The sequence below is a fragment of the Martes martes genome (assembly GCF_963455335.1).
Source record: "Martes martes genome assembly, chromosome: 12".
NCBI classification, from domain to species: domain Eukaryota; kingdom Metazoa; phylum Chordata; class Mammalia; order Carnivora; family Mustelidae; genus Martes; species Martes martes.
The window spans coordinates 60,984,428-60,999,206 of record NC_137900.1 but is presented as its reverse complement, the minus strand read 5'-3'; the positions used below and the strand labels follow the sequence as shown (position 1 = coordinate 60,999,206).

Here is a 14,779-nt window from a genome sequence, read left to right as displayed (position 1 = left end):
TTAGACCTTCTGTGAGTAATGTGCACATACTTACTGTGTTGCTGGTGATATCAGATGTTATTTTAAAATGAAGAAGCACAACTTTATTACCTGAAGTCTCGGTTTCTATTAGCACCATGTCCTCCATGTCATTTAAAATGTATGAGAGAAGTGTTTAATTGACTTTTTTGATATTGCAGTTCAAAGATCTATGGGGATGGAAATGCTGTTCCGAGGATTTTGAAGTTTCTTAAATCTATTGATCTTCAAGAGCCACTACAAAAGAAATTCTGCTTTCCTCCTGTGAAGGAGAATATCTCTCAAGATATTGACCATATTCTTGAAACTCTAAGTGCCTTGGCTGTTGATCTCGGGGGGACAAACCTCCGAGTCGCAATAGTCAGCATGAAGGTAAAATTCCTAAGTTTTAATTTCACATCTTATGTAAATGATTTTTTTTTAAGTATGTTTGGAAGGTAGGACTAGAAACATACATTAGAGCTTGTAATCATTTGCCCACAGTATTGACATTTGGATCCATTACAATGTTTGCCTCACTATTTTACTAAGCATTAACATTTCAAAGAAGTAAAATTTTCTGGGAATCCAAGTTAGTAGACTTGAGTTGACAGTGGGAGACCCCTTACGCAGCAGAGAGGGCTCTTGCCATCCAGGAGACCTGGAATTCTGTACTTGGTAAAGCATGGAGCATGCTGATTACTGTCACTATCTAGGGAAGGGTATCAGCAAATGGTGAAGAGAATTGCATCTTCTCTAGATAGAACATGATTTTAGTTGAGTACAGCAGACCTTCAATCCCATAACCAAAAGATCAACACAGCGTTGACAGAAAGAGAGAGCCTTCATAAAAACATAAGTTGTTCATGTTAAAGTGACCTCTGATGACTTAAGAATAAACGTACCAGAAAAACCTTTGAAATATTGTAGGTATGTAAAATTTTAGGAGTCTGTGAGAAATGGCAAGGATTTAAAAAATAAAGTTGTTTAGGTCAAATAAAGCAAAACAAAACATAATTTTCTCAAAAGAGACCAATGTCTCCTTTGTAAATACTCTTTGAAAAGCATTAATAGAAGGTTTTCTTAAAGATGATCTTTCTGTATCACTGGCCAGAACCCTCTGTAGTGGTCAAATTCTAGAAACATTTGTATTAAAATCAAGAAGAAAAGAAAGAAGTTTTCTGCAACATTATTGCACATAATTCTGGAAGTTAGGAAGGGAATAAAAGCAAGGGACAGACAGCACAAGTGGAGATTGTGCACAGAGTAAAACAAAAAATGTTATAGACAATATGAATAAATAAGCTTGCAGAATTAAAAAGACACCTGAGCAAAATGGTTAGATGTTAGGATAAATATATAAATATCAGTGACTTCCTACTTAACATGAACTTTTAGACAAAGATTTTTGAGTTTTCCTGTAAGTGAGTGTTTGTCAGCTGACTGCATATTAGCATTACCTAGAAGCTTTAAAAAATATATAGATACCTGGCTCCCACCCTAAGACTAATTTGAATCTCTGGGCAGCATCAGTATTTATTCATAGTCCAGGTGATTCTGCTGCACAGTGAACATTGGGAAGCACAAGTTAGGTTTGCTTTCTTGTTTGTTTATTTAGTTTAAGTAGGCTCCACGGCCAGCATGGTGCCCAGCGTGGGGCTCAAACTCATGACCATAAGAATAAGACCTGAGCCGAGATCCAGAGTCGGACCCTTAACCAGCTGAGCCGTGCAGGTGCCCCTAGGTTTATTTTTAATGACAGTCATTAGAGACAACTCTAACCTTTGTAAATGGACAAAATCCATTAGTAACAAAAGAATGGAAAAAGAGCCTATTCAGAACAACAACCAGAAAAATTGTAAGAATCATGTGAACCCAAAAACTGTGTAATCTATATAAAGAAAATTATAAAATTTTAGCATATAATGTAAAGGCTTGAAAAATATCCTGGATGGGAGTGCTGAGTATTGTTAAAATGTCAACACTTTACAAATTGAATTATAAGTTTAACATTTTTTTAAAAATCTTTTTTTTTTTTAAGATTTTATTTATTTATTTATTTGACAGAGATCACAACTAGGCAGAGAGGCAGATAGAGAGAGGGGGGAAGCAGGCTCCCTGCTGAGCAGAGAGCCCAATGTGAGGCTCCATCCCAGGACCCTGAGACTGTGACCTGAGCCGAAGGCAGAGGCTTAACCCTCTGAGCCACCCAGGCGCCCCATAAGTTTAACATTTTAAATGTGTAGCATTTAAAATGTGTAGTCCACATTTCAATGGGATTTTTTAAAGTTTGACAACACTGTTTGAAATTTACTCAAAACTATGCACAAGTGAGAAAAGAAAAATATTTTAAAAAGAATAATTTAGGAAAGACTGTCCTTGACATAGTATTAAAACATATCACAAACCACAGTAATTTATTTATTTTCTGGGGGCGGACAGCAAAGCAAAGTTTATTGAGCAACAGCAAAGTGATAGTACAAAGCTCCTAGGGAGGGAGGGGGCCTGAGAGGGCTGCCCACAAAGCGTGGTAATGTAAACATCGTAGAACCCTGCTCTTATGGCTTTCCTTTATGGGTGATTAAAGCTTAACCTCTTTAGCATATTTATTGAACTGCCTTAGTTTTTAAGCAAGGAAATTTGGTCAGCCCGAAAGAGTAAACTATGACCTTCTCATGAAGATTGAGATGAGCCAGCATTCACTTGGCGTGGAGAGGGGCCGGGGTTTGCTTTGGAGCCACCACTCCTGGGGTTGGCTTCCCCAGGATGGCTGGGGTGGACCCCAGGGCTGGCCCACGTGGGAGCGGCTCCCCTCCGAGCACTCAGCAGGGTCTGCAGGCCTCTCTGTCCTATAGCGAAGCGTGATTCAGCACGAAAGAGGTCAGAAAATTCACAGGATGCTCCTTAGGTAAGATCAGTAAGATAGGGGTTGTTTGTTTTCTCTTTTAGGGTGAAATTGTTAAGAAGTATACTCAGTTCAATCCTAAAACCTACGAAGAGAGGATTAATTTAATCCTACAGATGTGTGTAGAAGCTGCGGCAGAAGCTGTAAAACTGAACTGCAGAATTTTGGGAGTAGGTGAGCTTGTGAATTGCATATTCAAGAAATGTTCATTTTGATACAGAGTTTACTGAGTTCTGATGCATGACTGACCCGTCAGGTCACTGCCCTTTGTATGTGGCTCCAGGTCCTGTTTGTGGGTCCCAAGCTTGGGGACTTTCTGGAACAGCAGCCATCATTATGGGTACAGTGGTAGGGACTGCAGATGTAGCTCAGAATTGCCTGACATTTTCTTGCAGTCTTTGGTAATATTTGTCTTAGGAGATCTTGGGTGAATTAATTTGTGTTTGAAACCCAGAAAGTGGGCACACTTTTTTCTAAGATTGCTTATGACAGTTGTTTTCCTGGCGTGTGTGGTGGCGCTCAGGTATTTCTACGGGCGGCCGTGTAAATCCTCGGGAAGGAGTTGTGCTGCATTCAACCAAACTGATTCAAGAGTGGAATTCTGTGGACCTCAGGAGCCCGCTCTCTGACACCTTGCATCTCCCCGTGTGGGTGGACAACGATGGCAATTGTGCTGCCCTGGCAGAAAGGAAATTTGGCCAAGGAAAGGGCCTGGAAAACTTTGTGACACTTATCACAGGCACAGGTGAGTGGAGTAAATGAAGGTCACTTTGGGAGTTCGAGTGTGTGTTGGGGCATGCCCTCAGCGTCCTCCAGGCAGCTTGTAAGTCTGCTTAAGTCTCCACCTCCTGCTTGAGTAGAGCCAGAAGGGGAGCCCTGTGTGAGTGCATAGGGCCTTCCTAGGCTTTCCTAGGTACGCATGCCTAGGTGCCCTGGGTACGCATGCGGTGCCCTGGGTACGCATGTGGACCTCAGACTCCCAGGGACTTGTCAGAGCTATTCAGAGCCCTTAATCCCTGAAGCTTCTCCTTGCCAGCTTCTCCTCCCAATCTTTTTGGTTAGTGTAATATTTGCCTCAACTAGCAGCTGTTGTCCTAGGCAGCAGAGACTAATAAACAGATTTTTCCTTTAAATGTCTTTGACAACACTCCCCCTCCCCTGGCCCGGGTAGCCCCCTCCAGTTCTGTGGTAGATGACATAACAAGCTCTTTGAGCTGGTCCTCTAGGAGCTGCCAAGTAGGTGAAAACAAACTAGAACAGTTTTTTGAAAATAGTTTGTCTTGCTTACTCCAGTACTGCCATCTTTGCTGAGAATGTGGGCTGGTTCAGGGCTACCAAACAAGGGAGCGGGTGTTGGGACCAGAAAATGCCAGAAAGCCTTCTTATTAAAATTCAGCTGTTTTTTTTTTTTTCCCCTCGATTAAGCATTCCTCTTTTTGTTACAAACTTGTTAGTTTCCAGAGTTCCAAAAAAATTGGTTCTGACAGTTTTTGCCGATTTATTCATTACTTTAGTGGAGGGATGGACTTCTGGAGCTGCCTACTCCCCCATTTTTGCTGATGTCCTGCTTTGTTTTCCGAACGAGGAAACAAACTCAGCCAGTAGATGGTTGAGCCACCATGTGATCCCAGATAGGTCTAACCTCAAAATGTGTGTGCTCTTCAACTCTCCTCTTCTACCTCCCCTGGAAGCTCAAGCCCTTCTCCTAGTCTCAGACACAGTTTTAGCAAGGTTGCATATCATTTCCTAGATGTTCTGTAAGAGCGGACAGATTAGAGGGGAGGAACTGAAGAGTTGGTGCCACAGGAAGTAACTGATGGCAGGATAAGAAATCAGGGCCTTCTCAGGCTTTCATCCTTAATGACTCCTAAACTCCATGGAACAAGAGAGTCATTGATATTCATAATCACTGAGTCACAGATTTTTAGACGTGGTGCCATTAAGAAGAGGCAAAATCGTATTTTGTATGCTCTGTTTGAGAGACAGGGTGGTACATGATATATTTTGGAAAGATGGTCTTCTCTTAGGTTTCCCCTGCACCAGAGCCCAAGATGAGGACTTAGGGTATTTTATGTAGGAGGTGATCCTGAGAAGCAGGAATGAAGGAGCGGGAAGAGAACAGAGTAGGTGGAAAGCCATTATCCAGGTTGTCTTGAGGGCAGTGGGGGCTGAAATCTATCAGAACCTCCCAAGAAGTCTGCAGAAGACCATGCAGAATTGTCCACTAGACTCTGCTGGCTCTTGTCTTGCTTGGTTGAGGACATCCTGTGCTCTCATGGGTGATGAGACTCTTTGTTGTTAGAGATGGCCTCGGTGAGGAGACAGGCCTCGGTGAGGAAACATGCTTGAGGTGGCATACTTGTCACACAGTGAGTCTGAGCCTACATGGATCTGCTCCCCATAGCTGTCGTTGAAACCATAGCGAGCCAAGTAGATGCAACACAGGGTTGCAGCATTAGGGTTAGGGTTGGGGATCTGCTTAAAGCATTTCCCCTCCAGAATACTTCCAGCTGAAATGCTGGTACTTAGTGTCAGCTACTTAGGAAAGAACCCTACATGCCACACTGCTAAGCGGATGAAGCGTTGCTGTATCCCAGCTTCCTGTGTGAGCTGAGAGCCACCTCAGTGACTGTTCTCTTGCTGCAGGGATCGGCGGGGGGATCATCCATCAGCACGAGCTGATCCACGGAAGCTCCTTCTGTGCTGCAGAACTTGGCCACCTTGTTGTGTCTCTGGATGGGCCTGATTGTTCCTGTGGAGGTCGTGGATGTATTGAAGCCTACGCCTCTGGAATGGCCTTGCAGAGGGAAGCAAAGAAGCTACATGATGGTTGGTTTCTTTCACCTGAGGAATTAAATAGCTAAACAGTAGACAAGTATTTCAAAGTAGATATTCCAGAAAGAGCTGGATACTGAAGCCAGAACTTCTACCCTTCTCACTTTCTGGAGGAAAGGTGGGGCTTCCTCATGCCCAGGCTCTGAAATGCCCTTAGTCCTGACCCATCTTAACACTTTCCGCTCCATGTGGGGATGGACAAGGGTCTCAAGCTCCGGAGAGTGGGGAAGATTTGACTGTTGTCTCCTCAGCCCCTAGCCCAAGCACTAAGTGGATTAACACATTACAGTTATGAGCTCCAAGAAGTCTATTTGAATTAGTTGTTTCTGGACATGTTATAAAAGTCAGGATGGTTTCTGGTCTAATGCAAGAGGGAGTCATTTACTGTCATTATAATACAGCATCAGGTACACTGAGAATGCTGGCCTGGGAATGTAGATGCACATAAGAACACCAGTGTTCCCTCTTTGCCCTCTTCATACAGGGAGGGGCATGTTAGGGTGCTCTCTGGGGTTGAGAGAGGCTAAATAGAATTAGCAGGGCAAGATGGGATGAGCCCAGGATGCTCTCAAGCCTGGGAAACAGTGCTGTGGGTGCATAAAGGGCAACATAGGGTCAAGCGTTGAAGAGGTGAGGCCAAGACCAGCAGCCAATGGAGAAGACATTGAGAACTTCTAGGGGGGGGAACCATGGTCAGATATGAATTTTAGACTCTTCACGAAACTGAACTCTTTGTTTTCGGGGAGAAAAATACTAGTTGAGTGGAGTAGCTTTAGATGGTGCCATTCTAGAGTGACTTCTGGTTTTCTGGTCGGATGGGCTGGGAATATAGGAGGAGGAACCAGCTGTGGCAGAAGGGGATGGTTGGGTGCCTGTGGGACGTCGTTGGAGATGTGCAGGCGGCAACTGGCTATGGGGGTCTGGCGCTCAGGAGAGAGGACTGGGCTAGAGGTGGGGATTTGGGAATCATCAGCTCTGAGGTGTCAGTTAAACTTCTGCATGAGATTTGGAGGGATGCAAGAGTCCGGGGTGGAATCCTGTAAAATGGCATTTAACAGGCAGAAAGGAAAACCAGGAAGAGGTAAAATCGCAGAAGCCGAAGGGAGAGTTTCAAGGAGGGAGTAGTTGGAATGTCATGCGCTGCTTATGAGTAAAAGAAAATCAGAAGAGTTCCTGTTGGCTTTGGCCATGAGGACATCATTTGAAACCCTGAAAAACTTTGTTTTTCAACTTCATTTTTATCACTAGCCTCCCTTAGGGGCCTATTCAGACATTTTTTCCCTAATCGTGGCCCCCACACATGCTGCTTCAGTACCGCAGATCTACTGTTTATCTGTTTGTGTTTCTGTACTATTTGTATAAAAAGAGTAAGCTTTTTTTTTTCTCTTTTGTCTCAGAAACCAGTTTTTGTTCCCCTGGGGGCAAATTCATGTCTTAAGAAAGCGCACATTCAGTATCAGAACGGAAGGCTGACTGCACTGAGGGAGAGGGAAGAAGTGCTTTGAGGACAGGGAGGCCGTGAGCACCTGCAGGCAGTGGGGATGGAAGTGAAGTTGGAGAAAGCAGGAGAGAAGGGGCGCTAGAGTCCCCACCGCAAGGCTCCTGAGGCGCGGGGGTGGGGGGGGTGGGGGAGGTGGGGATGAGTTGCAAGGCCTGGGCGGCGGGCCTGCGAGACGGAGAGGGAGCGTGCAGGTGTGCAGACACAGATGTCTTTTTAGGCGGGGGCAGGAAAGTAAGGGAACCCCTGCCTCGTGGGGTCCTCTGTTGGAGAGGTCAGCAGTCCGGAGATCTTGTGATAGTGGGGACGGGGTAGAAGGTTTGAGGTGGTGGAAGCTGAGAAGAGCCTTGAGGGGGAATGGGGGAGAGCTGGCAGGGCAGCTGTGAGGAGACCCCAGGGCAGGGGCGGGCGAGATAGCAGCCTGCGGCGTTGGGATTTGCTCTCATCAGAGTCCAAGCGTGATAGCAGATGTGGAGAGATGGACCTGGGTTGATGATGGGCATTGTGTGGGGCAGGAAAGACAAGGACCGCAGATAGTGGACCTACTTACTGTTGAGTGAGCACTGACTCTGGCTCTTTTTTTGACTGAACTCTTTTTTTGACTGAACTCTTTTTTTGTCCATGATCTCATATAGTTCCTCACATAATCCTGCTAGGGTACGTGGTGTTACCTCCATTTTCTAGAGAAGGCTCCAGAGGTGATGTGACCTGGATGGGCTGCGCCGCGGGTCGTGGCCGAGCTGGCAACTGAACCCTTGTCTGTGTCAGTGCTTTAGGCGCTGCCGTAGAATGGTGGGGGCAGGGGTGGGGGCGCTGCAAGTGACCGGACATGCACCTGGGATGGATCAAGGAAGGTGAGAAATAGAGTCTCTGTTGCATGAGGAAGTGAGAAGTGGGAAGCTTGAAGGCTGGCTAGGAGGCTCTGGTGGGAGGGCCTGCTGCCCGCGGGTGCAGGCGGACTTCTCAGCCCGGCCCCCTGCAGGGCTGCCACAGCTCGCTAATGACTGCTGCTTCTCCTCTCTGCTCAGAGGACCTGCTCTTGGTGGAAGGGATGTCGGTGCCCAAAGACGAAGCCGTGAGCGCGGCCCATCTCATCCAAGCTGCGAAACTTGGCAATGTCAAGGCCCAGAGCATCTTGAGAACAGGTGAGGGTGTGGTTCCGGGCAGCCCTGCCATAGCCGGGCCCTCTGCCTGCCCAGGGCTCCCGCACACACCCAGCTTCCCTCGGGACCAGCGCTCTGGAATGTGTGTTCGGAGGTGTTTTCCTGCTTTCTGAGAGAGAAAAAGGGAATGGCATTCGAGGTATTTGGCAGCACTGCCGTTATTCAACAGGTTTTTTGTTTCGTTTTATGACTATGAATAAACTACTTGTCCTAAACTACTTGTTCATCTTACAGGAGAGTAAGAAAAAGTATCACATCAAGTTTTAACCATTCAGAGATGAACTATTAACATTTCCTTCCAGTCTTTCCTTTTTTTTTTTTTAACATAGTAGAGATCATATGGTATAGTATATAGAATACCTAGCTTTTATTTTTTAATACCTAGCTTTTTAAACTTCAAAGCATAACAACATTTTCTCATATTAAGAATAAATAATGGGGTGCCTGGGTGGCTCAATCATTAAGCATCTGCCTTTGGCTTAGGTCATGGTCCTGGGGCCCTGGGATTAAGCCCCACATTGGGCTCCCTGCTTGGCGGGAGGCGGCTTCTCCCTCTCCCACTTCCCCTGTTTGTATTTCCTCTCTCATCTCTCTGTCAAATAAATAAACGAAATCCTTAAAAAGTAAAAACAAAAACAAAACAAAAAAAAGAATAAATCACACATCTCTTTACAACCACCACTTTTCTGTTAAGTAGTGAGAATGTACTAAGTATTCCGGGCTGCTGACTCTTTTCTACCATCCTCTGGCGGGTTTTTTGTTGTGGTGGTTTTTGTTTGTTTGTTTGTTTTGTTTCTTAAAGATTTTATTTATTAGAGAGAGTGTACTTGCAGGGGGCGTACAGCCTGCTTGCTGTACAGGCAGAAGGACAGACAGACTCCCCACTGAGCAAGGAGCCCAGCGCTGGCTGGAGCCCAGTCCTGACCTGAGCCACCCAGTCTTGATTTGGCTCTCAAGATTTACTTTCTTTTTTTTGTCTTCTTGTAGCTGGAACGGCTTTGGGTCTTGGGGTTGTGAACATCCTCCACACCATAAATCCTTCCCTTGTGATCCTCTCTGGAGTCCTAGCCAGTCACTACATCCACATCGTCAAAGACGTCATCCGCCAGCAAGCCTTGTCCTCGGTTCAGGATGTGGACGTGGTGGTGTCAGATTTGGTGGACCCTGCCCTGCTCGGTGCCGCCAGCATGGTTCTGGACTACACAACTCGCAGGATCTGCTAGGCCTCCCAGGGGTGCACCCGGACCGAGACTCTGAGTTTCTTCGTGGAATCAGGTTGTCTTTTAGATGAGCATTTCTTAAAAAGCAGATTTGGTATTTAAATTTGGTATTTGGCAGGTGACTTCGGCAGTTAAATTTTTGCTTTTAGTCTCCTCTTCCGAAGCCACCTTTCCCAACCCCCATTTTTGTAGATGCTGCTCTTTCTGGGGTCATTTCAGCTCAAACCCTCTAAGCACCAGTCACAATCTTCTGTGCCAAAGTTGCTGTGACAGTAGACAAGGACGCCTCAGGGCTCTGCTACTAGACGGACCACGTAAACCCACAGGCCTTGCCTGAGGCGGGGCCTCAAGACTGGAGTGTAGATCGTTCATCCTTCCTCCTCTGGCCCTAAACTCCGATTCAGAAAGGGATCCGGTCAGGAAACAGAAGGAAATCTCACTGTGAAAGGCTTCAGTAAACTTTTTAAAAAAACTGCTTTCCTGAGGTATTTTTAAAAGTGTACGATTTGATAAGCTTTGACATATGAATACCCTGTGAAACCATCACTGCAGTCAAGACATTGGACACTGCTGTCATCCCCAAATGCTGTTTGCTTAATGCTGTTATTTATTACCCTTGCGGAATCTTGAGCAACTTTAGGGATCTGAATGAGTCACCTTCTTGACCTTGTCCTTATCTTCTAAAGGACAGCTGAGAAGCAACTAGGACTTACAGCCTCTGCAAGGAGATTAACCATCCCCAAAGGATCTTTGCTACTGACAGATACCTCTCCCTTCAATAACCTTTCCTGCTAAAGTTGAGTATGACCTTGGAGTATCCATTAAGGAAGTTACTTGTGGAGCTCGTATCTGTGAATCTGGATTCTGGCTAAATAAGATCCTGTGCTTTCACTGGTGTCAGGATACAAAGCCAAGTTTCTTGCTATCAATTTTAACCTAGAAGAAATACTAAGACCCTCCATTTGTTAAGTGCCTACTGGATGCCAGGCTCTGAACTAGGTGCTTCATATACATTATTCCTAATTCGCACAACCTGGGAGGTAGATGTCCTCATTTCCATTTTATACAGCCCCAAACTAAGTCCTGATGTGCTGCAGTGATTACCTAAAGCCTTGTGGCTAGTGTGAGTCTTAGAAACAGGGTTTGATCCCAGGTCCCTCTGTGCTTTTCTGCTACGCCACACAACCTCTCAGATAAGAAACTTGCAAAATGTGAATATATCTTGATTTACTTCATACTACCAACAGCTTCAGTAAGACTGACTCAATTTGTCTTTGATGCTGTCCTTCAATTATAAACTTAATCAAATATTCCTCTATGCTGTGGATATTTTGCCAATACAGTATTTGGTCCAGTGACAGGTTTTATGGGTACTTTTAGATGATCTAAAAAAGCATATGCATGTTTTTCAGATTTTAATTTTAGGAAAACCTGAAGGTTTGCATTGTTTCGGTGTTAGCATACAAAATAAAGTGAAAGAATCAATACTGCCACTTCCTTCCTGGTGGTTAATGTGAAAGGATAGGTTGGCTGATTCTTAGAATTCCACCAGCCCTGAAATAATCTCCACATCCTGGTTATTGTTGAAAAATTCCACAGTGATTCCTAGGAAGGAAGCTGGTCACTTGGCCATCAGCGCCCCGGGGGAGGTGGCGGACTGTGAAGGGCCTTGGTTGTTCCTTGGCGACATCTCTGACTGCCCTGTCCCTAGATAGGTGCATTGCTACCAAGTTTCATACCAAATATTTGGAAGGATGGTACTAAATCTAAAACCAAATCTTAGTTTTTATTAAATTCACGGAAAGGCTAATATATTCCAACGTAATTATTACATATGCTTAAATAATCACATATTAATTTATTTTAATGTAAATATTTTTATGTTACTGTTCTGAGCCAAATTCTAAAGAAAAAATAAATATATTTCTCTGTGGAAAGCCTAACGTTTTTGCATTTTGTTTTCTTAATTAACTCTAATTAAAATCCCTTTCTAGAAGAGATTTATATTGTTGCACTGCTTGCTTTTTGAAGGTCATGTAACTTCTTAAGGCATCTAATAAGAATTTCCTAACAATAACAATTTTTTTGACAATAGGGAGCATTAATGTATAACATTTATATATATTGCAAAATTATCACCACAGTAAAAGAACCATCACCGTACATACAAACTTTTCTTTCTTGTTATGAGAATGTGTATGATCTACTCTTGTAGCAGCTTTCAAATACACAGTATAGGCATATATATAGTACGGACATACTTCGTTTTATTGTGCTTCACAGATAATGTGTTGTTACAAAGGTTTGTGGCAATCCTGCATCACACAAGTCTCTTGGCACCACTTTTCCAATAGCATTTGCTCACTTTGCGTCTCTGTCATCTTGTGGTAATACTCGTAGTATTTCAGACTTCTTTTTTGTTGCAGTGATCTGTGATCAGTGATCTTTGATGTTACCGTTGTGTTTGGGGCACTACACCTGAACTGCACCCATGTGAGATGGTGACCCTAACTCGTCTGTGTTCCGACTGGTCCATTGACCCATCCATGCCTCCATCTCTCTCCCTCTCTTCCTACCTCCCTATCCCTGAGACACATATTGAAATTAGGCCAATTAATACCCTGCAGGAGCCTCTGTGTACTCAAGTGAGAGGAAGAGTTAGACATCTCTCACTTTCAATCAAAGCTAGAGATGGGTGAGAAAGGCCTGTCAGAAGCTGAGACAGGCCAGAGCTAGGCTTCTCACGCCTAACAGCCAAGCTGTGAATGCAAAAGTTCCTGAAAGAAATGAAAAGTGCTACGCAAGTGAACACAAAAAAGATAAGAAAGCAAAACAGCCTTATTGTTGCTATGGAGAAAGTTTCAGTGGTCTGGATACAGGATCAAACCAGCCACAACAGTCCCTTAAGCCAAAGCCTCATCCAGAGCAAGGCCCTAACTCTTCAGTTCTGTGACGGCTGGGAGAGGTGAGGAAGCTTCAGGAGAAAGCTGGAAGCTTAGCAGGGGTTGCTTCCTGAGGTTTAAGGAACAAAGTCGTCTCCGTAACATCAAAGCACGAGGTGAGGCCGCGGGTGCTGATGCAGAAGCTGCAGCAAGGTCTGGAAGATCCGGCTAAGATCGTTCATGAAGGTGGCTCCAGTAAGCCATGGATTTTCGATGAAGACGAAACAGCCTTCTACTGGAAGAAGATGCCTTCTAGGACTTTCAGTTAGGAAGGAGAGAGAAGTCAATGCCTGCCTTCAAACTGCAAAAGGACAGGTTGACTCTCTTGCTCAGGGCTAATGCAGCTGGCGACTTTAAGTTGAAACCGTGTTGACATACTATTCTGAAAATCCTAGGCCCTTAAGAATTCTGCTGAATCTGCTCTGCCTGTGCTCTGTAAATGGAACAAAGTTGGATGACAGCACATCTGTTTACAACATGGCTTGCTGAACTTAATTTTAAGCCCACTGTTGAGACCTCCTGCTCAGCCAAAAAAGATTCCTTTTGAAGTTCTACTGCTCGGGGCGCCTGGCTGGCTCAGTCATTAAGCATCTGCCTTCGGCTCAGGTCATGATCCCAGGGTGTTGGGATCAAGCCCCATGTCGGGCTCCCTGCTTGGCAGGGAGTCTGCTTCTCCCTCTCCCTACTGCATGTGTTCTCTCTCTCAAAAAGAAAAAAGATACCTTAAAAAAATATATTGCTGCTCATTGACAAGGCACCTGGTCACCCGAGAGCTCTGACGGAGATGTACAGTAACGTGAGTATTGTTTTCAAGCCTGCTAACACACGTCCACCCCGCAGCCCATGGGTCAAGGAGTCATTTCAACTCTCAAGTCTTATTTAAGAAATACATCTCGTCAGGCTATGGCTGCCACGGATGGGGATTCCTTTGATGGATCTGGGCAAAGTTAATTGATAAACCTTCTGGAAAGGATTCACCATTCCCAATGGCATTAAGAATATTTGTAGGGTACCTGGGTGGTTCACTTAGTTGAGTGTCCCAACTCTTAGTCTCCGCTTAGGTTTTAACCTCAGGGTTGTGAGTTCAAGCCCCATGTTGTGCTTCATCCTGGGCACGGAGCCTACTTAAATAAAAACAAAACATTCATGATTCATGGAAGAGCTCAAAATAGCAACAGCAACAGCAGTTTGGAAGAAGCTGACTTCAGCCCTCACAGATGACTTTGAGGGGTTCAAGACTTCAGTGAAGGAAGGAAGTGCAGATGTGATAGAAATAGCGAGGGAAGCTAGAATTAGCAGGGCAGCCTGGAGATGTGTCTGAATTGCTATAATCTCAGGATAAAACTGTAACAGATGAGGAGTTGCTCCTATGGATGAGCAAAGAAAGTGGTTTCTGGAGATGGAATCTACTCCTGGTGGAGATGCCGTGCAGCCTGCTGCAGTGACAACAAAGAATTTACAGAGTGCGTAAACCCAGTTGACAGAGCAGCAGCAGGGCTTGAGAGAATGGACTCCACTTTCAAAAGAAATTCTGTGGGCAAAACGCTATCAAACAGCATCAAATGCTACCGAGAAATTGTGAAAGGAGGAGTCAACTAATGTAGCAGACTTCACTGTCTTATCTTAAGAACTTGCCCCAGCCGCCCCAGCCTTCAGCAGCCACCACCCTGATGAGTCCGGAGCCCTCAACTTGGAGGGCAAGACCCTCCACCTGCAAGAAGATTACAACTCGCTGAAAGCTCCGATGATGGCTGGTATTTTTTAATTCAGGTATGTCCGTTTTTAAGACATAATGCTGTTGCACACTTAACAGATTACAGTGTAAACATTTATATGCTTTGGGAAGCCAGAAGACTCATTTGACTCACCTTATTGCGATGTTCCCTTTGTTGCAGCGCTGGGGGGCTGAACGGGCACTGTCTATAAGGTGGGCGTCCGCTACCGACTGTCCTTGCCATGCTCTACATCACTGCCCCACGACTTCTTCTGTAACTGGACATTTGCACCTTCCGACTCCCTTTACCCAGTTCACCACCCCCCCACTCTTCACCTCTGACAACCACTGGTCTGTTACTGGTCTTCTGTATCTGTGAGCACGGTTGTTGGTTTTTGGTTTTCAGATTCCACAGGTAATTGAGATCACACAGTAATTGTCTCTCTCTGACTTTGCTCTCAAGGTCTATCCATGTCACAAATGGCAATACTCTGTTCTTTTTTAT

General features: G+C 44.9%; 1 protein-coding gene across 2 annotated transcripts in view; it reads left to right on the top strand.

Annotated features, from left to right (window-relative positions):
* GNE (glucosamine (UDP-N-acetyl)-2-epimerase/N-acetylmannosamine kinase) overlaps nucleotides 1-11,561 on the top strand; it is a 34,290-nt gene extending 22,729 nt beyond the window's left edge. For both annotated transcript variants that reach the window (XM_080820721.1, XM_080820722.1), the window contains exons 7-12: nucleotides 180-390; nucleotides 2,947-3,076; nucleotides 3,426-3,647; nucleotides 5,549-5,731; nucleotides 8,264-8,380; nucleotides 9,386-11,561. In XM_080820721.1, coding sequence (XP_080676847.1) covers nucleotides 180-390; nucleotides 2,947-3,076; nucleotides 3,426-3,647; nucleotides 5,549-5,731; nucleotides 8,264-8,380; nucleotides 9,386-9,621 — 1,099 coding nt within the window. In that variant the 3' untranslated portion in view covers nucleotides 9,622-11,561. The remainder of the gene's footprint in view (nucleotides 1-179; nucleotides 391-2,946; nucleotides 3,077-3,425; nucleotides 3,648-5,548; nucleotides 5,732-8,263; nucleotides 8,381-9,385) is intronic.
* Nucleotides 11,562-14,779: the final 3,218 nt, after the last annotated feature.